This window comes from Macaca nemestrina, chromosome 10 (assembly GCF_043159975.1).
Source record: "Macaca nemestrina isolate mMacNem1 chromosome 10, mMacNem.hap1, whole genome shotgun sequence".
Lineage (NCBI taxonomy): Eukaryota > Metazoa > Chordata > Mammalia > Primates > Cercopithecidae > Macaca > Macaca nemestrina.
In genome coordinates this window covers 69346514-69373352 of record NC_092134.1, presented here as the reverse complement: position 1 = coordinate 69373352, position 26839 = coordinate 69346514, and the positions used below count along the sequence as shown (strand labels likewise).

Below are 26839 nucleotides of genomic sequence, written 5' to 3'. Positions count from 1 at the left end.
TTAATAATTCATGAGCTCTATAGAATTACTTTAAACCTTTTAAACCAAGTATCTTGAATCTTAACAGATCCCGTGTCATTTCAGCTTCTAGTTTAGAAAAAAACAAAAACAAAAAAAGATTCAGTGACTAGCCTTGCTGTCTCAGGAGACCTTGAATAAGAATTTTCTTTTTTCTGTATTTTGTTTCTAGTTCAAGATGCCTGAAAATCCTAGAGTGTAGAAATGCTGCCTATCAGAAGTAACAAAACTAGGCCAATTAAGCGATCTTACAGACTGACAAGCATCATAGGGGTCAGAGAAGGAAATTTCCTATCAAAACTCTTCACGGAAGCCTCCTAAGGGTAGCACTGAAAGCTCAGAAGACCTGGGGAGGCTCCTAGATCAGTTACTAAGCTGCATGCACGCTCCTCCCAGCCTAGGAGGAAACCAGGATGAAATTATCTCTCGCTGCGCCCAGACCTGCAGAATCCAACTGACTGCACTGGGTGTGGAAACAATGCACTGATGCTTTTGTAGTCTTCACATTTATTTCCCCAAAGAAGCTACACTTAAAATTTTGAGGCATGAGCTAAGTCTTGGAATAATGAAAATTTAGTGTGTATTTTTCAGAGCTCCAAGTCAATCTGGTGGTTGGGATTCGATTGCTTTCTTTTCTTTTTTTTTTTTTTCTGTCTTTTCCTTCTCTCTGTCTTTCTCTTTTAAGTTGTTAAGAGATTTGGGGGTTTTTCTGAGAGGGGGAGGCTTTCCTCCTGATTTCATTCCTCTAGATTTCAATTTTTTAAGTCCCGTTGGAATCAATACTCATAAAATAGAACAGCTTGTCTCATCTGTTTCATTATAATCCAGTAGAATCTATCTTCTTTCAGAATAGTGAGATGTTTTTAAACACTGGTACCTCTAAAAAAAAGAGGTCATTTCCTTTACAAATCTGTGTTTTCATTAACACAAATTTCCTGTCTTTCTTGAAAGATAGAATAATTTTTCAGGCCCTCTGATATGTATAAAACTGCTACACAGAACCATTATAGATTTCGAAAAGCAGGAGGAATACAAGGGGACTTTGTTCATCTGGGACTAGAATTTCTAAATTAACCAAAATGAATCATTCTCTATATTTGAGTACAGCTGATTCCACTGGAAATGTATTAATGATGAGACTGATTGCTGCATTTCACAATTGTATTTTAGTTGCATTTGTAATTATGGTGTCACAGCTACTTTCTGATTCTTTTAAATCAAGTCGTCTTTAATCAAGTCCTTTTTTCTGCTTGGGAAAATAGCACCCCCAAAAGACATGGTTGCAAGCCCATTTACTTGATGATTGTTTTAGGGCATTGCTTCTCAGACTTTTAATGTGCATATGAATCACCTGTGGATCCTTTTTAACCTTCAGATTCTGAAATAGGTCAGGGGTGGGACTCAGGACCCTACTTTTCTTTTCTTTCTCTTTCTTTCTTTTTCTTTCTTTCTTTCTTTCTTTCTCTTTCTTTCTTTCTCTTTCTCTTTCTTTCTTTCTTTCTCTCTCTCTCTTTCCTTCCTTCCTTCCTTCCTTCCTTTTTTCCTTCCTCCCTCCCTCCCTCCCTTCCTTTTCTTTCTTTCTTTCTTTTTTGTTTCTTTCTTTTTTTTTTTTTTTTTGAGACGAGGTCCCACTCTGTTTCCCAGGCTACAGTGCAGTGGTACAATCTCGGCTTACTGCAGCCTCTACCTCCCAGGATCAAGTGATCCCCCAATCTCAACCTCCTGAGTAGCTAGGACCACAGCACCCACCCCCATACTCGGCTAATTTTTAAAATTTTTTGTAGAGACAGTGTCTGACTATGTTACCCAGGCTGGTCTTGAATCCCTGGGCTCAAGCAATCCTCCCACCTTGGCCCCTCGAAGTGCTGGGATTACAGGTGTGAGCCACCACGCCCAGCCAAGATCCAGCATTTCTAACAAGCCCCTGGTGCTGCCGTTGCTGCTGGTCCACAGACTAAATTTTAAATAGCAAGATTTTAGAATATCTTTACATAAAAATTTCAAATTTAATAATTCTGAAATAGGAGGGTAAAGATTAGAATTAAATAGGTTAGTTGTAAGAACCAACCTATTTAATTTAAATCCAAGGGTGGAATTAAATAGGTTCTAAAGACAGGTCAGTGAAGGCAGATCCAATGGTTCACATCCTGGTAGATACATCCTTTGTACAAAGGTTGCTTTCTTTGCGACCCCTCCACTATTTTAACAGCAAGCCAATGGACAGCTTATGTTCAAATTCCTTGTGGATGGAGGTAGTTTATTTACTATGCTCCAATCTTTATATGTCTAGAGCCTAGCATATTCCCTGGCACTTAATCCATGGCCAATTAGTGAGTTGAACTGAATCAAACTGAACTGATTGAACTTCACTGGAACAATATAGGGAAAGAACCGAGTTTTGTACCTTTAAAGTCACTTCTTTCCTCTTTAAGTGATTCATACTGCTTTTATGTACAAATTGAAAATCAGCCTGTCAGTAATTGTCAGTAATTGATTACTAATTTCCAGTATTATGCTTTTTTTAAGTCATATTCTCTTAAAATGCAACATGAAAAAATACAAATGCAAATTAAAGATAATGAAGATTTAAGAATCTCAAAGCAGTTATATTCCTAGGAATACTAAATGAAATTCTATCTCCAATAAGCAGACTTTGACAATCATTTATTATTTAAGAGTTTTATTCTGGGGATAAGAGGGAAGGCATTCCTAGACTATTTTGGCAGATTCTAACCTGTTCTTCTCACTTCTAAAAGAGTACAGTTTATTCTTGATCTTCAATAACATATGCAAATTCAAAATATTGTAGTTAGTGTATTTGCAACCTACACAGATTTCAATAAATGATTGTATCGATCTCAGTATTGCACAAATAAAACTTGAATGCTATTTTTCATTCTTTTGCTATTTGATTTTGCCTCTTTTATGTTTTAACAGCATTATGGAGATATAATTCACATACTATGTAGTTCACCCATTATAAATCTACAGCTGTCTTTCAGTATACTGAGAGTTGTGTATCCATCACCACAATCAATTTTAGAATATTTTCATTATCCCACAAAGAAATCCTGCACCTCTCAGCCATTACCCCCAACTTCTTCCCTCTTCCTAGCCCTCATCAACCACAATCTACTTTTTGTCTCTATAGATGTGTCTCTTCTGAACATTTCATGTCAATGAAATCATATGTGGTCTTTTGTGACTTCTTTCACTTAGAAGAATGTTTTCAAAGTTCATCCATGTTATGGCATATATCAGTTCTTCCTTCCTTTTTGTGGCTGAATAATATTTAATGATATGGCTATACCATATTTTATTTATTAGTTTGTGGACATTTAGATTGTTTCTACCTTTTAGCTATTACGAATAATACTGCTATAAACATTTGTATACACATTTTTAGGTGGATATGTTTTCATTTCTCTTGGATATATGTCTAGGAGCAGATTTGCTGAATCATATGGTAACTCTGTGTTTAACTTTTGAGGAACTACCAGATTGTTTTCCAAAGTGGCTCTACCATTTTACATTCCTACTGGCAGTGTATGAGGGCTCCAATTTCTCCACATCCTCTCCAACACTTGCTATTGTCTGTCTTATTGATTACAGCCATCCTAGTGGGTGTGAAGTGGTATCTCATTGTGGTTTTGACTTGCATTTCCCTGATTATCATTAGTACTTCCCAGTGATATTGAGCATCTCCTCATGTGCTTATTAACCATTTGTATGTCATCTTTGAAGAAATGTCTATTCAGATTCATTGCCCATTTTAAAATTAGGCTTTGTCTTTTTGGAGTTTTAAGAGTTCTTTATATATGCTAGATGTAAGTACCTAATAAGATACATGATTTGCAAAAATTTCTTCCCATTCTATGAGTTCTCTTTTCACTCTCTTGATGGTGTCTATGTTTTTTTTTCTTTTTTTCACATGGAGTCTCGCTCTGTAGCCCAAGCTGAAGTACAGTGGCACCATCTTGGCTCACTGCAACCTTCAACTCCTGGGTTCAGGCGATTCTTGTGGCTCAGCCTCCTGAGTAGCTGGGACAATAGGCACGTGCCACCACACCCGGCTAATTTGTTGTATTTTAGTAGAGACAGGGGGTCTTCAATTTTGATGAATCTAATTAATTTTTTCATCTGTTGCTTGTGCTTTTGATGTCATGTCCAAGAAACCGGTGCCTAATCCAATATCATGAAAGCTTATCCGTTTCCTTCTAAGAGTTTTATAGCTATAGGTCTCACATTTTTGTCTTTGATCAATTTTGCATTCATTTTTGTATGTGGTGTTCTTTTACTTTTTAAGTGCTGTGATCTTGGCTACCACGCAAGTCTGAATAGAGCCCTCAGAACATATCTCTCTGCGGAGTACAACCTTGAAACCTCCAGACATGAGGGCTTAGACATTATTGAGAATGCAGTTGATAATTTAGAGCCCCGGAGTGATAAGCAGAGATTCATGGAGATGTACCCTGCTGCGTTCTGTCCACCAATGAAGTTTGAGTTTCAGTCTCACATGGGTGATGAGGTCAGTAATTGATCATTTTTAAAATAATGAATTGTCTCTTCACTTATATTTCTCCTCACTTGCTATAATCTAACAGTTGTAATAATTCCAAGTTGTTTTCTCTCTCCTATCCTTGCAGAGGCCCTTAATATAATGCTAAGATCAGCCGCTACCAACATTTTTTTTTTTTTTTTTTTTTTTTTGTTTGAGACAGAGTCTGGCTCTGTCGCCCAGGCTGGAGTGTACTGGCGCGATCTCGGCTCACTGCAAGCTCCGCCTCCCAGGTTCATGCCATTCTCCTGCCTCAGCCTCTGGAGTAGCTGGGACTACAGGCGCCCACCACCACGCCCGGCTAATTTTTTTGTATTTTTAGTAGAGACAGGGTTTCACCATGTTAGCCAGGATGGTCTCTATCTCCAGACCTCGTGATCCGCCCGCCTCAGCCTCCCAAAGTCCTGGGATTACAGGCATGAGCCACCGCGCCTGGCCAGTCCTACCAACTTTTAAAGCAAATGTCAAACACTCAAATACTCACAAAGGTCAAACAGATAAAAGGTGCAGATTTCTGTTGCACTAAGGTTTCCCAGAATAGAAAGTTTTTGTTCTACCTCAAGACATTTTAATTTAATGAAAAGGAAGGCATTTTGCTGGTCTGATAGAATCTGTCTGATGGCTTCTTATAATCCTGATTTAAAGATTCTCATAAAGAAAAGTAATTGTATATGGCAGGAAAATGGAAGAAAAAAAAAAGTACAAGACTTCTTTTAAGACTCAAGTTGGCTCCAAAGTTTAAAATGAGCCTTAGAAATTATGACTGTTTTATATCCTTTATATAAATTCAGCTTTCTATCCTGTTTTACCAAAAACATGCATTTAAACTGATTATGAGTTACAGTTGCTTATGTTATTGTCTATGAACAGGAGAAGACAAAAAAAGCCAGTTTATGGAGCATGCTATATAATAGCATTTGGTGTCTCAGCTGTGCAAAACAAAACTCATAGATAAAAACTCAACTCGGCCGGGCACGGTGGCTCGCGCCTGTAATCCCAGCACTTTGGGAGGCTGAGGCAGGCGGATCACAAGGTCAGGAGATCGAGACCATCCTGGCTAACATGGTGAAACCCCGTCTCTACTAAAAATACAAAAAATTAGCTGGGCATGGTGGCGGGCGCCAGCTACTCGGGAGGCTGAGGCAGGAGAATGGCGTGAACCTGGGAGGTGGAGCTTGCAGTGAGCCGAGATTGCACCACTGCACTCCAGCCTGGGCGACTGAGCAAGACTCCGTCTCAAAAAAAAAAAAACTCATAGATAAAAACTCAGTCTTAACTTATGGTGACAGTCTGTTTTTCAAAATAGATGTAATTATAAGATCATGAAAGATTTCTTTAATGTCATATTTTTTCTGAAATACCAAGTGTTAAGACATATAAAATATATACATGTGTATGTATTTATATATAATGTACCTGCTGTATTTCTAATTGGATTTTATGTGTGTTTGATAGAAATGGTAAGCAGTTTTTAAGCCAAAAGAACATGGATTTTGACAAGCAGGATGAGTAGCTTATCCCATGTTTCCAAAAACAAATGGTCGCTGTTTAAATTTTTCAGCTGTGGATATGTTAAGCATGGCATGTTAACATATCACAGACAAATGACATCAGTTGGATGTTAATGGTTTTATTATTTTAATAAAATAAGTTGGTTGCCCTTTTTTATGGCCAGTTCTGCTAAGGAGCAGTGGTAATCTCTCTAATGTTTTGGAAACTCCATAAAAGGAACCCCCATCAGCCAAGAGCATTTCTAAAACAAGGCAGATAAGAAGAAATTGTTTCTGGTGCAGTTTTGATAATGCTCTGATTTTGAACTTATCCATAATTGAGATCATGGCCAAATATATTCTATCAAAACCTAAGATAAGTGGCCTCTTGAAGTTCATGGTGAGTCACGCGATTTGGCTGCTATTGGCTAGGGAAGCCATATTTGAAAGATGCTCAAATAGTCATTCACATTTTCTGAGTTTTTACTGTGTGCCAAGCGCTGATCTAAGTTGCTTCTGTACATTGTCTCATTTCATTCCCACAGCAGCCCTGTGTTATGAGAACTCTTATTATTCTCATTCTACAGATTAGGAAGCTGAGGTTTTGTAACTTACCACAGTCACCTGGCTAGTAGGGGAAAGAGCTGGCATTCAAGTACAACTGACTGACTCGAGAGCTCAGACCCTAACCAATAAGCCCTGCTGCCTTCTTAATTTATGTCTGTATGGTCCACATGAATCATCTTCTGCCTCTGCACAAGAGCCATTAAGAATTCCACGAGTGAGATTTCATCATCAGAGCTCCATCGCAGGAACTGCTCCATTCTTACCACAGTCCTTCCTGCAGCTGCCATCTTCCAGTCGTAGCCAGGCCAAGCAGCTGCATTCTACTGTTGCAGCTTATGTAACAGCTCCATATTTACAAGAGAAGTTTTGATGCGCTTATTAAAAGTAAATATGTAATTGGAACCTTGAGAGGATTGGTGTGATTTGTGTGTCATTTAAATAGGAGAACTGTGCTTCTGGAGGTGGGTCTGTGGTGCCCCATTGTAACTGTGGTTTCTCATTGTCCATCAGGTGTGCCAGGTCAGTGCCCAGCAACCAGTCCAGGCAGAGCTCATGCTCAGGTACCAACAGTTGCAGTCCCGCCTCGCCACGCTCAAAATCGAGAATGAAGAGGTGAGCATGCGTTCATCCTGCCACACCAGTGTTCTGAATTCAGATATAACTGGAAGGCATTCTCACATGATCTAGGCATATTTAATATTCAAGATTCAACCTCTTCATTATGTATTTCCTGCTCTCAGGGTTCCTGTAATACTCTTTGTAGGGGATAAATGCAAAGATTCTGTATTCTGCCATAGATTAATATTTTACTAGATACTCACTGCATATACATGTAAACATAATTTTTTTACCTTAAATTGTAATTCATACTGAAAATAGTTCCCATGGGTTGTCAAATTCAACATATATGTACAAAAATATACAATCCTGTGTACAGTGGAACTTTTGACTAATATGTTAATTTATTTTTTAAAATATTTTGTAGAGATGGGGCCTTGCTGTGTTGCCCAGGCTGGACTCAAACTCCTGGCTTCAAGCAGTCCTATCTTGGCCTCCCAAAGTGCTGGGATTACAGGCATGAGCCATTGTGGGGCCTGGCCCACAGTGTGCCATGTTAATTTAATCCTAACTTTTAAAATTCACTTTTTTTCCCTTATGCTTTCCTATATTCTCTAAATTTTTGGTACTGAACATGGCATTACTGATATAATTAGAACAAAATCATATTTTGAAATGGTACTTGAATGAGGATAGACAAATGTTTATTTGCCAGCATTAGTATATTTAAATGAATAGAGTATAAAATATGAATTATTAATATATGTTGAGTTAGGAAGCAATTATACAATTCAGCTGCCTATTTCTGAAATTAACTTACTTGAATCCACGTTCTCCTAAAATAAAGATACGAACCACAAATGTTTCTTGCATTAATCAAGGCTCCCAATTGTAATTTACAGGAACACAAGTTACAAAGTTAACTATTGGTCAGTGTTTGCAGTATCCTCAGACATCACTGGATTTGTGTTCAAATGACATTATCAGGACTCTCTCTCTTTTTATCACTTTGAAGTGATTTCTTCATGTGTGTTGGGGATAGAGGCAGAACTGTGTGGTCCCTTTTAAAGCTTGCCATCCCACTTCATCCTAGCATCCTTGTCTCTGCAGTAGGACTGACTCTTCACTGACCTGGCTAAAGTCATGCATACTTCTGGACAAACGATTCCATCTAGGAGATGAGATTCTGTCATTGGCCAGCCTGGAGAATGTGCAGCTCATAGAACCCTTTGATTGAGAATTCCAACAGAAATAGTGTATTTCTAGAGACAATTCCCAAAAGAAAGGATTGTGGGACAGAAGTGAAAAGATAACTTACAATCATAAAGTGAATATCCAAAATTCACTTTCATACCCTCTTTTGTTTTAATCCCACCAGGATGTTTGAGCTCTGTGTATTTGTTTCTGTTAAGAAAGAATGATGTATTTTTAGACCGGTATAATTTGGTCAAAACCCATTGTAAATTTTGGCTTTTATTATTCCTAATAGAAACAAACCAGCCCTTATTCAAATGTGTGTATTTAAGATGCAACCAATGTCATCTCTATATAGAGTCCCACAAATGAACCTTTCCAAAGGAAAGCTACTGCTCACCTTGAAGTAGCATTTGAGAGCCTAGGTTTTGGCTAGGCTTCACAAAATACCTAATGCAGTTTACTGGATCCTGTTCTATCTACAGTTTGTATGTCTAGTGACTTCCCTTGTTTTTCCCTGCATATCCTTCTGCTGTTTTATTTGGATAACATTCTCTAAACTCAAGGAAAATAGGGTATTATACACAAAGTCAAAACTGGCAGCTCAAGGATATGTTTTGTTTGGCTCCCAAAGTTTTGACCTTTTTTTTTAAAAAAAGGTCTGGCTACTCTGGCCCTGCACTGCTTCATGAATTGAAGAGCTGGGGCATTTGAATTCTACTTTGCCAGAGTCATTCAACTCCCAGTTCTCTTACAGTGAACTGTTTGTGTTACCTGTCTGGCCTCCGCAGGCCTTTGAGTTTGTGACCCTTAATGTATGCCTTTTTAGGCATAATGTGGAGAAGCACAGTGTCCTTATAAACTTAGAGAGTCAGGCAATGCTTTGTGAGGGTTAATTTTTAAAAATTCTCTAAAGAACTTGGGAAGCTGAGGGAGGATCTCTTGAGCCCAGGAGTTCGAGGCTGCACTGAGGTGAGATGGTGCCACTGCACTTTAGCCTGGGTGACAGCAGGACCCTGTCTCTTAAAAATATTAATTAATTAAAATAAATTTTTAAAAACCTACTGACTGCAAAATAAAACTTAAAAAGTACTTTTTAAACATTAGCTGAAGCAGCAAATGAATTGGATTATCCTAATGTTTCTTGTGAGCATGACTACTGGTTTATGATTTGTTGGACACCGAAGAAAATTTACTGTGGTGGAGTGGGATTCTCAAAGAAAGTAAGATTTAAATTAGATTTTTGATAATCAGTAGATAACCATAAAAATAGAGGGAAGAAAAGATATTTCAATATATGTCAAAGTTCCTTGGGAGAACAGAACAGTTTGGTTATCACCCCAGTTTTCTTTGGGGATGAACTGAAGGAGAAGGTGAGGTCATTCAACAAGAAGCTTTGAGAGCCAAGTTAAGGAGTTTTGTTACTGTGGTTCAGTACAATAAATACTGAAGGTCCCCAGGGCTTGAGGCTGCATTGAGCTATGATTATGCCACTGCACTCTAGCCTGGCCAATGGAATGGGACCCTGTCTCCCCCACCAAAAGAAAGAAAAGTTGAGAGAGAATTTCACCCAAGTTTTAAAAAGCATGGACAGTGCAGCTAAGTAGAACATGAACCTTTTCACCAAATCTTAGAATACCTTAAATAGTCACTTTGGGAGGCCAAGGCGGGCAGATTGCCTGAGCTCAAGAGTTCGAGAACAGCCTGGGCAACATGGTGAAACCCCATCTCTACTAAAATACAAAAAATTAGCCGGGCCTGGCAGCATGCGCCTGTAATCCCAGCTACTCAGGAAGCTGAGACAGGAGAATCACTTGAACCCAGGAGGTTGCAGTGAGCCAAGATCGTGCCACTGCCCTCCAGCCTGGGTGACAGAGCAAGACTCCGTCTCAACAACAACAACAACAAAAAAAGTAGGCACCACCTGCAACAGACCATATCTGGCCCATGAAAAAAAATTTTTTTGAGACAAGGTCTCACTCGGCCACCCAGGCTGGGGTGCAGAGGCACAGTCACAGCTCACTGCAGCCTCAACCTCGCAGGCTCAGGTAATCCTCCCACCTCAGCCTCCTGAGTAGCTGGGACTGCAGGCACACACCACCACACCTGGCTGATTTTTGTATTTTTCATAGAAACTGGATTTCACCACATTGCCCAGGCTGGTCTCTAACTCCTGGGTTCAAGCGATCCACCTGCCTTGGTCTCCCAAGATGCTGGGATTACAGGTATGAGCCATCACTCCTGGCCTGAAAACTTTTGTTTGCTCTACAGTGCTTGGGTTTTGAAAGTTATTTACTATCCTGTAAAAACTGTAAGTTTTCATAAAAATACCAATATGCAAGGTGAGCACAGTGGCTCACACCTATAATCCCAGCACTTCAGGAGGCCAAAGCGGGCAAATCTCTTGAGGTCAGGAGTTCGAGATCAGCCTGGCCAACATGACAAAATGCTGTCTCTACTAAAAATATAAAAATTAGCCAGGCATGGTGGTGCATGCTTGTAGTCCCAGTTACTCAGGAGGCTGAGGCGGGAGAATCACTTGAACCCAGGAGGTGGAAGTTGCAGTGAGCTGAGATTACACCACTGCACTCCAGCCTGGGCAACAGTGCAAGACTCTGTCTCAAAAAAAATATAGATATATATTATATATAATATATATAATATATATTTACATATTTATATTTTATAAATATACATGTTTATAAAAATAATGTATAATATATTAATTATATAATATATAAATATATAATAAATATATATTATTTATATTATAAATAATAAACATTTATAATATATAAATATTAAATTATAAATTATTTAATTTATAAATATTATTTAATTTATTAAATTATAAATATTTAATTTATAAATATTATTAAATTATATAAATTATTTATATTTATAATATAAATAATATATATTTATCAATATCCAGCCTCTTTAAAAATTAGAAGAACTGATCACACTAGACCTGTGTTTCTACGGGACAATAACTGACTTCCTTTAGACACAGAATGTGTGCTTCCAGTTTGCCATGTTCTCCACTCAGCCCACTCAGCTCATTTTCATGGCTTGCCTGGCCCTTAAAGATATTTGAGTTTGTATATCTTTGCCTTAAAACTTGCCTTAAAACAAAGAGAAGAGAGCAGTACATGCTTGTGAAATGGCCTCAGTATACTTAAAAGTAGTAAAAGCTAAAAGGTTTGAGAAGGGCTTAATTAAATCTGTGGTTGATAAAGATTCATAAGAGATTGTGACATTTATTGTCACTTCCCAACTTTACATTTACCTGATAAACTTTTAAAAATGAGGTTTGAGTTTTATTATGTTGCAAACTTGCACCCTTAGTACCTCAGTCTCACGATTCCAACTTCCAGCCGATCTGTCAGTGAATATTCATTAGTGCCCACTGTGTGTTATGCATATGGAATTAGAGCGGGGCCTGCTGCCACACAGCCTTGTGCCCGATCATTGTTTTATTTTGATTACTTAGCTGTTTATTAAAACTTTGAAGGGAAACATTAATAAACATTACTTTTGTTTTTGTTTTGTTTTGTTTGAGACAGGGTGCCAGTCTGTCATCCAGGCTGGAGTGCAGTGGCACAGTCACTGCAGCCTCAACCTCCCGGGCTCAGGTGGTCCTCCTGCCTTAGCCTCCCAAGTAGCTACTTTTTTATTACTTACAGAGACAGTGTTTCTACAAATAATTATTTTGAATTATTCTTTAAATTTTCAATTATTGTTCATGAATTTTGTTCAAAAACAAAATAATATGCCCAGCTACTTTTTTATTATTTGTAGAGACAGAGTCTCCCTATGTTTCCCAGGCTGGTTGAACTCCTGGGCTCAAGAGATCTTCCTGCCTTGGCCTCCCAGAGTGCTGGGATTACAGGTGAGAGCCACAGCCGGCTCACATTACTCATTTCAGCCACCCGGCCCAACATTGCTCTTAAAGGCAACTTTTCAAAAACAAACTAATCATTTATACCTTTCTCATTATAAACATGTTCCAAACACTTTCCAGCCTAATATTGCGCTGTCTTGTCTGCTTTCTCAAAAGTTTGCATTTAACCTTGTTGTAGGGATTTCTGCTTAGGGGTCATTCCTCTTGCTTCTTCCTTTCCAAACTAGCCTCTGGAGTAACTCACCATTGATTACAGTTCCCATTTCTTCAAGTTTCTCATTTCTCCCTTTATCTATACACAGTCAAAGAAAGAGAAAAAGGAACTACTTTGAGGAGAGCATCTATGCCTTTTATATTTTTTTAGGACAACATTGGTTTGTAATAGCTTGCCCCATTTTCAGACTGTTTGTCCCAATATTTGGTCCAGAAAATAAAGTTTTCATCAGCATGTCACTGCTGTTCTATGAGTAAAACCTTCTCACATATAAAACAACTAGTCTCTCTTAAATTATAGTAGATTTACCACCCTGAGGGGAATGTACAATGAGAGAGACCCATAATTTCTCAATCAATTTGCAACAGTGTTGAATGAACAGATAGCTCCACGTAAATTTTCCTAGCACCATTTGAAGTCTTTCACCAGCAGCTTGCCAACGAGTATTTCACAGACTGTTCCAAAAATACATTACTTACACAAGATATTTTAAACAATAATGAGCCAGATTTTAGGCAAACATTTGAGACAATTTTCATGGCATGGGAAATTGAGGGAACTAAGAGATATTTCAGTTATACCTCCTACCTAGGGTAGAAAAATCACATTTTCCCCCCAAATTTCTCATAATACCAGTGACCTCAGCAGAATCCCAGGTCATGTAAATCAATGATCAAACTCTCCTGGGGGATTCTCAAGTTCTTTTGAGACTTGATATAAGATATGAAGCCTGATAACCACTTAATTATAATTGCTGCTTTGGATCTTCTCTGTGGCCTTTAACTTCATTTTTACTGATTTAAGTATCTTTGACTTGCCTGCAACCTTCTACTGATAAGCTAACAGGAAAATCCTAAGTAAAAGATAACTGCCATTTGTCCCTTAGATGGCATCATCTTCTCGGCCAAATTAAAAATAGGATCAACTGTCTTTCACCACGAACACACATTTATATTTTTTGTTTCAAGCAAGCTTTAGCTCACTAAAGGGAGGGCCTTGATCCAAAAGAATACCAAGAGAAATGAGGAGAATTTCTAGGATGGGTATAAAAATGAGTCCTGGGATAGGGCACCCCAAAGAAAATGGCAGAGCTCAGGATGGCTCTCAGTGGAGAAGCCACTCATTTTCTCTGATGCACTGAGCATTTTTTGGCATCTATGATTTGAAAGGATAACTTCAGCGTCCACTGTTCATTCAGTGAACTTTTTCTGATAATTTGCTGTGTTTCAGGCACCGTGCTAGTCCCTGGAGCTATAAAGATTAATAAGTTATCACTGACTTCAAGTTGCTTCCACCATAGGTGGAAATATAAACCTCTAAACAGTGTGGCAGGTGCTTGTGAGAAATCAATTTGAGATCATGCTTCTTAGACCACACTCAGTGTCAGGTCCACTCACATGGGTCATTAAATCAGAGTCAGGGGTGGGCCACAGGAAAACAGGTTTTCCGAGACATAGCTGAAGGCAGAGACTTTGTTCTGAGAGTCCTGAGCAACGATGATGTTTTCTTCCTTGGATTAAGTTATATCATTGCTGAGAATGAGTTTTGTTCAAAAACAAGAGAGCCCAGCATTTGTAAACATTACCTTAAATGCAAGTACATAAATTACTAGTGTGAATTCTTCTGGAATGGTGATGTGACATTCCCTACCCCGCCCCCCCCCCCCCAAAAAAAAAGGTTGTGGGACAGCAAACATTGGTCTGTTTTTTCAGATCTGGTAATGCCTACCCAACACAGACAGGGGATAGGGTCACTAGCATTGCACCCATGTTAGGGTACAAGGAACAAGGGAAGGCCATGGCAGGATGCTCTGCCTATGCTCTCGCCTTCTGTGGCCTGTGCTAGCTGTGAGTTTCTGTACCCTTGGCTAATTAATTATGGAATTGACCCAATCTGTGTGTGTGTGTGTGTGTGTGTGTGTGTGTGTGTGTGTGTGTGGTCCCTTTCTGCTAATTTTTAGTACATCTGAAATGACACAGTGCTGTAATTGAAATACATTCAAGGTCAGCGATGGGAAGGAGCAAGTAGTTCAGTGGGGAGGCGAAGGAAGGGATGAGGGTCACCTTCACAGATGAGTGATGAGTCTTAAAGGATGAATAGGACTGTATCGGTGCAAGGTACAAGGCACAGTGCCTTAAAATACATGGAGTGTGTTATAGTATGATTTGTGTCCTCCCTGAAAATTCATATGTTAAAGTCTTAGCTTCCAGTGATTAAGAATGTGATCTTATTTGAAGATAGGATCTTCACAGAAGTAATCAAATTAAAGTAGGTCAATATGACTTATGTCCTTATAAGACAAAGGGGAGGGGAAATTTGGATACAGAGACACAGGTGGAGGGAAGACGATATGAAGAGACATAGGGAGAAGATGACCATCTACAAGCCAAGGAGAGAGGCCTGGAACAGATCCTTCCCTCCCAGCCCTCAGAAAGAACCAACCCCGCAAACCAACACCTCGATCTCAGATGTCTAGCCTCCAGCACTGTGAGACAATACCTTTCTGTTGTTTAAGCTACTCAGTACCTGGTTTGCCTTAGAATAACACGGTGCATTCAGGGAATGAGACCACTGAAATAGCTGTCTTGTTCTCCCAGTGATGGTAGTATCCTGGTAACACAAAGGCAACAGAACCAGTCCACAAAAGCCCGCAGAAGTCACCTCTCCCTCCTCATTCATTTTGACCCACAGCTCAGAGTTCAAGCCACCCGGGCAGCTCCTTCAGTGCAGTGCATTCTTCTGGTTTCTCATGAATCCTTTGTCAAGTCTTTGGCCTCTCCTTCCACCAAAACCCAACTGTGTTTTCCTCCTGTTTTTGGGGAGGTATTACAAGGCTCATATTAGCTGTTTCATATTTGCCTCATTATGTTCCCCCCGAGACTTATTAATATGGCTGGTGTGTGTCAGAAGCTGGTGTTACTGTCTGTTGCAAACATCCCATGGGATGATATGCAGTCCCAGCATTGTGTCTGGTGGCTTCTGTCACATCCTTTATTCCTGATACTTCCAAATTTAACCATGACACCACTGCTTCTGAGAAGGAAGTTGAAAAAAAGAAGAAAAATGGTGGTGTTGATTTTGGTTCTTCGTATATGTATTCCATGTGTGCATCTGATAATGCTACTGTCTCTGGTTTCCTATATGTAAGAACACGGTTCTAGTGAAACATTCTTATGTAACCGTCTGTGTCATAAACTCAGTGAACACACTTTAATTGCAAAATTCCAACAAATTTACAGATTACAGTTGTCCCTTGGCATCCAGGGGGGATTGGTTCCAGGATCTCCCACAGATAGCGAAATTCGAGGATGCTCAAGTCTGTTATATAAATGGTGTGGTATCTGCGCATAACCTACACACATTTTCCTATACTTTAAATCATCTCTAGATTACTTGTAATACCTAAAACACTGTAAATGCTATGTAAATAGTTATACTGGGTTTTGTTATTTTTTATTGTTGTATTATTTTTTATTTTTTTTACAAATATTTTTGACCCACAGTTGGTTGAATTTGTGAATGGTTGAATACATGGATAGAGAATCCATTAAAAAAACAAAAACTGACTGCATTTGAAGACAAACTAGGAATGTTTATTTTGGTTCATGATTGTTTTTGGGTTTTTTTGTTGTTCAGATGGATTTTGTGGTTTTTTGTTTGTGTATTTTAGGAGCTTTTCTTGTCATTGTTTTCCTTTAATTGTGTTTTAATTAGGTACATATCAGAGCACCTTATTGAACCTTACATCGTGTTATTCTTGTACTTCACCTTACCAGTATCTGAAGAACATTTCATGCTCCTATGTATACTTTTCATGCTCCTATGTATTTGGAAGTTCTGCTCTGCCTTCCAGAGCAAAAGAAGCTGTAGTTCTTCTCAGCAGTTTTGCTATTTAAGCCATCTGTTGAAAACGATTAACTGCTACTGCTGTTGCTTAAATGTTTTTCAAATATGCCCCATCGTGTTCATTCCCACTCTTACTTCATTAGACCAAGGTTTCGTCATCTCTAATGGAACTAGGGTCTCCTGACTACTTTTCCTGCTTTCTGTCTCTTTCCCTTTTATTGTTCATCAACTCAGGGATCTTTTAAAAATGTAAATCTAAACTGTCCCTTATAGGTGTCAGTGTCCCTGTTGATTCTCAATTAAGTGTGGTATATGAGGGCCTTTATTTTTGTTTTATTTTTTTAAATTCTGACCCCAGTATCATACAATCGGAAGGGCCTTTATTAGCAAGTCATCTTCTCTAGATGCTATGCACTCCTACTTCTCAAAAAAAACTTCTTGTTGTAGCCCAAGAAGGCCAGGATCTCTCTTTTCCCACTTTTTCCTCTGCCTGGAATGCCCTTTTTTCCAGTGAACACCTATTCACCATTTAATATGTGCTCAAAATTTATCTTCTGAATGGTGCCTTCCGTGACTTCCTCAGACAGCACAATATACTCTTTTGCCTGTGTTTTCTTACACATTTGTCAATTTCAAGAGTTTAATTGAATAAAGAAATAATAGCATTTACTTTGTAGCATTTTAATTACTATATATTGGCACAAGTACTTCCATTTTTTAAAGTATTATAAATATAAAATTTATGGAGCTGTAGATAATATAGTCAAATATTTACCTTCCTTATTCAGTTATTAATTTAGTTATGCATAATTTAAATCATATAAAACAGTATTTTAATTTAGAAATAGTTTTTCTCTCATTTTCACAATTTTATGAAGACTCTTCATATATCCTGATACTGTTTGTCATTACTAGAGCCACATTTTGAGTCATCAAGTATACTTTTCTCAGAGTATACCATCTTCACATCTATTTGTTTGAAATACAGTGCTTTTAAAACTTGTGCATGATACTGTCATTAGAAATTTGTCCACAAGCTATAAGAGCCTATTTGACTAGTGTAGGATGGTGACTCTTTTAATTCAGTCTATAGATATTTAATTATGACCTCCTTAAAGTAATTAATTACAGTATTTTAATGGTCATTAATATGCTTTTTTCCCAACAATATCTACCCTTTGCATTGTGCATAACCCCAGGAATGATTATTGTCTATTAAATGTCTTTCTCTTCTTTTTTTTTAATATTAATTCCATCACATGACCTTCTAAACACCCAAACTAGTACTAATTGCTACTGTTTCTTTCCCAAACATTATTTTGTTTAAAAAAAAAAAAAAAAGTAATTGAAAAGATTTCTACTTCCTGTAATGATGGACTGGGTCACTCAACTGATTCCTTCAAATTTTATTTTCTAGGACAAGATGCATGGCCAGGCCTGCAACCTGTGACACAGGGAACCATATCTTCCCAAAAGGAAGATCATCCAATATTTTGAACAGTAATAAAATCCAGAGATTCTGAGCTATTAGTGCCCCTAATGGTTTGGGAAAATAAACATTCTCTTTGGAGGATAACCTCACCTTTGACCTCAAATAACTCTACAAAAAATATCTAGCAAAGATAGTTAGACAATGAAGAGATAAGAAACCATGAGTGATAGCCAGAAGAAATAATAGACAATAAGACACACCCACAGGAACTCCAAATATTGGGATTATTAGAAATAAATGACAAAAGAACTATTTACAGTGTTCAAGGAGGTTTTTAAAAGCCAAGCTTAGATTTCATCTGGAAATCATAAGCACTAAAATAACAGATTTGAGAATGAGCTACATAGGAATTCTAGCACTGAGAAATAACCAAAATTAAGAAAGCAGTGGGTGAGTTTAACATCAAATAGAGCTAAAAAATAAATCATTAAAGAAGACAAATCAGAAGAAATAATGAAAATACAGCATCAAAAACAAAAGATAATAAAATATTGAAAAGAAAAAGAAGAGATACAGAGAACACAGTGATGTCTAATATGCTAATTCAACTCCCAGAAACAAAAAAAAATTTTTTTTTTTTTTTTTTTTTTTGAGACAGAGTCTTGCTTTGTCGCCCAGGCTGGAGTGCAGTGGCACGATCTCGGCTCACTGCAACTTCTGCCCCCTGAGTTCAAGCACTTCTTCTGACTTAGCCTCCCGAGTAGCTGGGATTACAGGCATATGCCACCATGCCCGGCTATTTTGTATTTTCAGTAGAGATGGGGTTTCACCATATTGGCCAGGCTGGTCTCGAACTCCTGACTTCAAGAGATCCACTGCCTCGGCCTCCCAAAGTTCTGGGATTATAGGTGTGAGCCACCGTGCCCCATCCAGAAAGAAAAGTAAGAATATAGAGTCAATATTTGAAAAGATAAACGCTGCAAACTTACGAAAGTCTATGAAAAACATCACACAAATTCAAGCAGTCCAAGAAATTCCAGGCAGAATGTATTTTTTAAATCCTTACCTAGATATATTACAGTGAAACTGTAGAAACCCAAAGATGAATAGAAAATTATAAAAGCAGCTGGAAAAAGAAAGCAGATCTTATTCAAAGCAGTGACAGACTGACAGTAACCTTCTCACTCAACAGGAACATGGAAGCCACAACAGAGTACAGTGGTACCTTTCTAACATACAAAAAGAAAATAACTGCTGCACAGAAAAAAGTATTTAATAAATGAAGGTGAAATAAAAGACATTGTCAGGTCAACAAAACAGACACATACTAAAATGAATTTCTAAAGGGTACCCTTAAAATATAAGCACTGGACATCCAAGAATATAATAAATACATGGATGATGCTTAATGAATATTGACTACATAAAATAATAATGTCTTAAATTTAAATATATATAAATATTTACATATATTCTATTATAATACATTACAAAAATAGCATATAAATCAGGAGGAGTAAATGAAGTTAAGGTGTTCTAAACTCTTTACATGGTGTGACAGAAGGAAAAAGCTATCAATTTACATTACACTTTGATAAGCAAAGGTAGAATATGACCTTCAGTGAATAAAAAGACTACTAGAAGATTAATAAATAAATAAGCTCCTATCTCATGGCTATGAGATAGGAAAATATTTCTTAAATAGGACACAAGAAACACTAAAAGGAAAAAATTGATAAATGCATTATATTAAAATTAGAATCTTTGTTCATCTGGACACTATTGAAAGAGGGAAAAACCACAGCACAGAGTGGGGAAAAATATTTGCAACACATACAACTACAAAAAGATTCATATCCATATCAACAAATCATTAAGAAAAAGACTCATAACTTAGAAAATGGAGAAAGAGATTTGAACAACGTGTTCTCAATTAAGGAGATCCAGATTGCCTTAAACATATGATAATGTGCTCAATCTCATGTATCAGGGAAATGCATATTCAAACCACAGTGAGATACCACTGCACACCCAACACAATTGTTTACATTTGAAAGAAAGACTCACAATACCAACTATTGATGAGGATGTGGAATCGCAGGGATTCTTCCACTCTGCTGGTGACAATATAAATTACAATCATTTTGGAAAACAGTTTAGCAGCAATTCTATTCATATATGTGTGACTAAACAAAAATGTGTTTATAGCAGTATTATTCAAACTAGCCCACAACTTAAAAAAAGCATCTATCAGTAGTAAAATGGATGAATTACAGTGTATTCCTACAATGAATAGCAATGAAATATACTCACAAGAAGTGAGTGTATCTCACGTTGAGCAAAAGGAAGACAAAAATTATACATCCTGTAGGATTTCATTCATGTGAAGTGCAAGAAAGGGCAAAACTAATATCTAATCTTAGAAATCCAGGTACTGGAGGAGGAGAGGGAATAGGTGTATGGTAACTGGGAGAGGCACTAGCAGGCTTGTAATATACTTTTTCTTAGTCTGATTGTTACTCACATAGATGTGTTCCCTTTGTGATAATTCATCATCAAGCTGCACACTTATGATCCATGTGTTTTTCTATATATAGTTTGACTTCAATTAAAAATGTTAAGACAAAAAAGTAATTGAGAGAGTACCCAGTAATATATGAGATTTATAAGGACTGAAATATAAAGCAATAACCTCCTTAGGATGATTTTGAAGAAATCCCTCCCTTAAACTGGTGATCTGGAGTGTTTTTTACCTTTGTTTCTCTCCTAATAAGACTGTGAATTTGGTGGGGACAGGCTCTGTGTAGTCATCTCTGCCTGACAGAGTGGACTCTCCCTGTTTGTGGGATTCATGAAATAATGTACTAATGTGAGAAATGTATTTCTGTTCCCAGGTTAAGAAAACGACTGAAGCCACCTTGCAGACAATACAAGATATGGTCACCATCGAGGACTATGATGTTTCTGAATGCTTCCAGCACAGTCGCTCCACAGAATCTGTGAAGTCCACTGTCTCTGAAACCTACCTGAGTAAACCCAGCATCGCCAAGAGAAGAGCCAACCAGCAGGAAACTGAACAATTCTACTTCATGGTGCGCCCGCCACTTCCCAAAAGCCGCTCGACAGAGCTCAGATCTCGGATTCCCAAGTGCCACGTCTATAGTCGCATCCGAATCATCTGGGGTTCTTTTTGTTAAAATAGACTCCTGTCTACCATCAGAGTTCCTGATTCAGTCAGTCTTGGAAAGAGTTTAGGAGTTACTTAGGTGTTAGTTAATTAGTTAGTTAGGAGTTATTTAGTTAGTTCGAGGACTGGTATAAAACAGTACTTTTAGCTGGGCACAGTGGCTCACGCCTGCAATCCCAACACTTGGGAGGCTGAGGTGGGAGGATCATTTGAGCCCAGGAGTTTGGGACCAGCCTGGGCATCATGGCAAAACTCCGTCTCTACAAAACATATATATATATATATTAGCCGGCAGGCATAATGACATGCAACTGTAGTCCCAGCTACTTGGGAGGCTGAGGTGGGAGGATCACTTAAGCCCAGGAGGCAGAGGTTGCAGTGAGCTGAGATCACTCTACTGCACTCCAGCCTGGGCAAGAGAGTGACACCCCAATTCTAAAATTAAAAAACACACAGTACTTTTAAACTTCAGTACCCATACATGTCACCAGGAGAGCTGGTGAAAGTGCCAGTTCTAATTTCCAGAGGTCTGGTACAGAAGGAACCTGAGAGTGTGCCTCTCTCCTAGGCTCCCAAGGTTGGCTGATGCTGCTGGTCTGCAGACCACACTTCAAGTAACAAGTTTCTAGGATCTAGAAGATCCAAGTGGCTGGATTTTAGATCTATGAAAAGTTCCTTGACATTGAATAATTTTTTAAAATTAAAAATTAGGCTGCGTGCAGTGGCTCACGCCTGTAATCCCAGCACTTTGGGAGGCTGAGGCAGGCGGATCACGTGAGGTCAAGAGTTCAAGACAAGCCTGGCCAATATGGAGAAACCCCGTCTCTACTAAAAATACAAAAATAAGCCAGGCGTGGTGGCAGGCGCTTGTAATCCCAGCTACTCAGGAGGCTGAGGCAGGAGAATCACTTGAACCCTGGAGGCGGAGGTTGCAGTGAGCCAAGATCGAGCCACTGCACTCCAACCTGGGCGACAAGAGTGAAACTCTGTCTCAAAAAAGAAAAAAAAAATTTTTTTAATTATTCTTACCTTTTGCAGAAACTCAGAGAATATTTGGAAGGCAGTAATCTCATCACGAAACTTCAAGCCAAACATGACTTGCTGCAGAGGACTCTGGGAGAAGGTGAGTTATCCGAAATGTATAGGAAGATGACCTGGATGATACATCGTATCATGCATGTATTCCAGAAAGAGTATGAATTGTATATTTGTGCTTTAAGAAGCAGAGGACACTCTGTGTTTCGATTTGGTTTCATTTGTGTATGTCACGATCAAGTTCTCCTGGCACTATTTTCTTCTAAAGCGTGGTGCTAACCTTGAGGAAGTATAGTGAAATCTAGGGAGGGCTGGAAAGTCAATACCGAGCTCCTAGGGAGGGATCTTCAGAGCATGGTGTTCCTGATGGTAGAAAAGTCTGGAGACGCTGCCCCTCCCCTACCTGCTGACCCCCAGTCTCTTCTTCCTTCCCTTCTCAGGGTTCTGCACCCTTCCAACCCCACCCCTGTTTGTTTTAATGGGCGAGTATTTGTTGTTCCATCTATTGCCTGTTTAGACTCTGGAAACCAGTTAAACCAGTTTGGGTGATTTTTTTCTTTCAGTAGGCATCGGCTGTAGTTGAGAAACATCTTACAGTATAAGTAGATTGCTATGTCTAATAATAGTAACAAAAACAACAGCAACAGCTAAGACTTGTAAGGCTTTCTCTGGGCCAGGCTTTGTTCTGAGTCGTATATTTTGCTGTACACTATTAATTTCTCCATTTTTACAAATGAGGAAACTGAGGGGGGGCATGGGAATATTGGCAAAGGGGACTGTATAAATGTTAATGTTTATCTTTGTCTTGATGAAATTTAAAAGGAAAAAAAATACAAGCCAAGTCCCTGTCTTAAGTGCTTCATAGTCTGTAACTTTATCTTTTACTCACACTAGACCCTGCCAGAAGTTAGAAAAAGTAAAAGAGAACATGGAAGGGAGTGGGAAATGAGAGGACTGAGTTGTGTGAGTAACTCAGGTCAAAAAAGAGATTACCCCTCTTAGACCTAAATTCTTGCCTCCTACAATTCTGGGATCTTTCTTACCCATAAAGTTTCCATCACCTTATCTCCTGGTTTCCACCAAAGAACTCATCGTCCTCAGGGAATGACCACATGGAGAAAGGTTATCATGACCTAAGAACCATGTCTGACACAGTTAGGATGAAAAGGCCAATTTCACCTAGAAGGGGGAAAAAAAAAAAAAGCAACACTTAAACTACTAAAAAGTGTCATTAAAAAATAAAATAACCAAGTACAACGTATGAACCTTCACACACTAGATTAAATTAGATACTGAATCAAAAAGCAAAAGTTATGAAAGACATTTTAAGAACAATTAGGGAAGTTGAAATACAGACTGTATGTTAAATGATATTATTGAATTAGTATTAATTTGATGTGATAATGTTAGCATTAGATATGATAATGGTATTATGATTATAAAGAAGAACACTCTTATTCTTAAGAAATGCTTGCTAAAGTGTCATGATGTCTGCAACTTACCATCAAATGGTTCCAAAAAAAAAAAGAGGGAGAGAGAAAGAGAAAGAGAGAAGGTACAGTCAATGTGGCAAATGTTAACAGCCAGAAAATCTACATGAAAGAGATGAGGATGCTTCCTGTACTGCTCTTTTAACTCTTCTGTAGGTTTGAACTTAAAAAAAAAAAAAAAAAGTCTTTTTATCTTTGAATAGTTTTCTTACAATTGTGTCCTGTTTTTTTCTTTTTTCCCCTCACCGTATCATGTAGTGTCTTTTTTTTTTTTTTTCAATTTTTCACAAATGCCTGATATTTCAAGTGATGCCCTCAAGGTCAGTTGGCAGCCCCAAAGCATAAATTATCCTAAGTGTAGATGAACGCTTACAGGTACAAAATCCTACCCTGTGAGGATGGATACCACTTTAGAAATTGTGTTTTGAGATCATGAAGTAGTGCGGGAATTCATTCTTGGAACTGCATGCAGACACGTGTGTTAATATGCTTGGGGCCACATTCTGAAACTTTTATGATACCTATTCAACATGGATTCTCTTGTGTCTCCTAGAGAGAAAACCCCAATGCTTAATATTCTTTTACATGTCATTGGATGGGGCTATATTCTAGCCAATTTATTGAATCCACATGCCAAATTTCATCTTTAGCTTCTGAACTGCATATATCTATATTATACTTTGTGAACTGCAAGCAAGAATTTTCTTTTTCTTTTTTTTTTTTTTTTTTTTGAGATGGAGTTTCGCTCTTGTCGCCCAGACTGGAGTGCAATGGCCCAATCTCAGCTCACTGCAACCTCCACCTCCCGGGTTTAAGTGATTCTGCAGCCTTGCCTCCTGAGTAGCTGGGATTACAGGCATTTGCCACCATGCCTGGCTAATTTTGTATTTTTAGTAGAGACGGCGGGGGGGGGCGGGTGTCTCACCATGTTGGCCAGGCTGGTCTCGAGCCCCTGACCTCAGGATCCACCCACCTCAGCCTCCCAAAGTACTGAGATTACAGGTATGGACCACCGTACCCAGCTCAGGATTTCTTTATCTCGGAATTTTTTTCAATGGGCTGTGGTATACCAGGGACACAAGCTGTATTGAGGTATATAAGACCTTCACAGGACTCAGTTTATGCTGCAGAGGAAACTGGATGGCTTTCATCCATCAGCAGCAGGCACACTAGCCTCTGCCCACTGGTTGCAGACCTCTCTGCTTCCTAGCCCTGCCCCTTTTGCAGGCTTGGTGGCACACCAATTGATGGTCACTGCCTGAATATGACACTGGCAAATTTGCCCAGAGAAAAGCTGAGCATGGGAGACATGCCACACCTCTTAGCTTAACCATTATAAGCCTGCTGGCTTTCTGTGCAAGCCCTCTTCATGTTAATAGGCTACATCAAAGGAGACCAGGAGAGTTAATGGCGCCCATCCCGTAGTGAAGTAATCCCATGGTGAGCTCTTATGGAGGAATCTGAGTCCAGATTTGGTGTAATAGGGTTACTAGTACAGGATTCAATGGTATGTTTGGGGACAGTCCTGACTTTTTATACGGAAATTGCCTCTCTGAAGTATACTAGACTCACCACTGCAAAAACTGCCTTCATAGTAAAACAAATAGAGCCTAACCCGAAGATTTAGCAGTTGCTCGTCCACAGCTGAATCTGTAACTACAGACATGTGTTTGGCCTGCCTTACTGCTCGCTTTTTGGTAGGCTGCCAATGGCCCAGTAAGTTCTTTGATTTACAACATTGTGAAGCAACTAGATTGGGCTCTTAAAGTGGCACTGTCAAAATTCAGAATTCCAGATCTTCGAAAACTACTGAAATAGAAGGAAACACGCAATGAGTTGTTAAGACCAAACTCATCATTATCATTTTCTTCAACCCTTAGCAACACCATTATATCTTATTGTGATGTCATTTGTTTTTAAATCATAGAAGTTAAATTGACCACAGTAAATGAGATATATACATCTATAAAACTGAGGCACTGAATTTTTTTTTCTTTTTCAGTAATGAGCCTTAATGTTCACATTGACTTCTTTGTGTGCAACATTTGGAGCTAAGGGGTTGCAAATATCAGTGCAATTTTGCCAAACAGAAAATCTGACACTAGGAGCTGAGCTCCATTATTATATTGCTTCTTGCCCTGGGCATAAGGTTTCTGACAAAGGAATTTAATAGGTTATCCTCATACAATCCATTGTCTGTCTTTGAGTAGGAGTACAAGTATACTTTCAAAAGGGAAGCTGATTGTGAGTAATTATGGTTTTTTAGAAAAGCACTGCAGTAGTTGGTATTCTTAAGGAAGAAAAAGGACTGGAAAGTAATGCCAGGAGTTCTCATCAGTCATTCATTAGGGAGCAAATCCAGGATGCCTGTGTCTCATTTGAGCTATACACATTTTAAGTCTTTCATCTCCTTTTTTAAAATATCAAATTGCCACCAAACTATATTTTGGTTTTCCCGTTAACTATATGTAAGAGATAAAATACATTTAGGTGTGAAAAATAATTCACTTCATAATTCTCAAGTGAAATTTAAGAGTAGCTGAAAAAAAATGTTTGCACCAAGAACAAGTTAAGCCTGGGGCATTTGTTTCCTTCACAATGGCTTGCATGTTCGGGGGTGTGACGGCGGGGGAAGGAGTGGTCCGTTGTTTTTAATAATTAAGTAGCTTTCCAAAGAAAATGATTGAAATCTAATCCTCAGACTGCTGGAAGCTTTCACATTTCTCTGGGAAGAAGAGTCTTCTAAGCTTGTGTGTTATTGATCTATTAATGATGATACTGATTAAAAAATAAAACCTCATTCATCAGTTGAGACACACTCAGGACTATTAGCTGAAAAAACGATGGATGTGGTAGTGTGGTTACACTGTGAATGATAGTTCTTGCAAAGTTTGCTCTTGGTTCATTATTCAGAATGTATCTGTTATAGGTTTTTAATTTTTTATCTCATACTATAACTATGGATGGATGGAGCAAAATAATTTTAAACATTTTATGTATCATTTTCTAAATCTAGGGAATAATTTGTTAGGATATTGTAACAAAAATGGCAGAATTTCAAAGTTATAACATCTCATTTCTAAGGAATTCTCATGGCATCATTATCATTGAATCACTTGAAAGTGATTACCTATGTTATCAAATTTACGTTTATAGATATGTATTAATTTAATGTAAATATTTATAGAATTTATTAAATTTATTTAAATATTCAGTATTTTGTATTTGGCTTTAGGCATATGAGGCAGACAGAATTGTAAGCTGTAATCCCTACCTTTCTTCTAGGATCTTTCAACATATTTGCCAGGGAAAAAGACTTAACGTTTTTAAGGGTGGTACATTATAG

General features: G+C 38.3%; 1 protein-coding gene across 3 annotated transcripts in view; it reads left to right on the top strand.

Annotated features, from left to right (window-relative positions):
- LOC105474026 (SLIT-ROBO Rho GTPase activating protein 1) overlaps positions 1-26839 on the top strand; it is a 303892-nt gene that overhangs the window by 221105 nt on the left and 55948 nt on the right. For all 3 annotated transcript variants that reach the window (XR_011609066.1, XM_071071504.1, XM_071071505.1), the window contains exons 7-10: positions 4325-4546; positions 7144-7245; positions 20676-20873; positions 22007-22091. Coding sequence is in view for 2 of the 3 variants with exons in the window: in XM_071071504.1 (XP_070927605.1) it covers positions 4325-4546; positions 7144-7245; positions 20676-20873; positions 22007-22091 (607 nt within the window). In the remaining variant the exon portion in view is untranslated. The remainder of the gene's footprint in view (positions 1-4324; positions 4547-7143; positions 7246-20675; positions 20874-22006; positions 22092-26839) is intronic.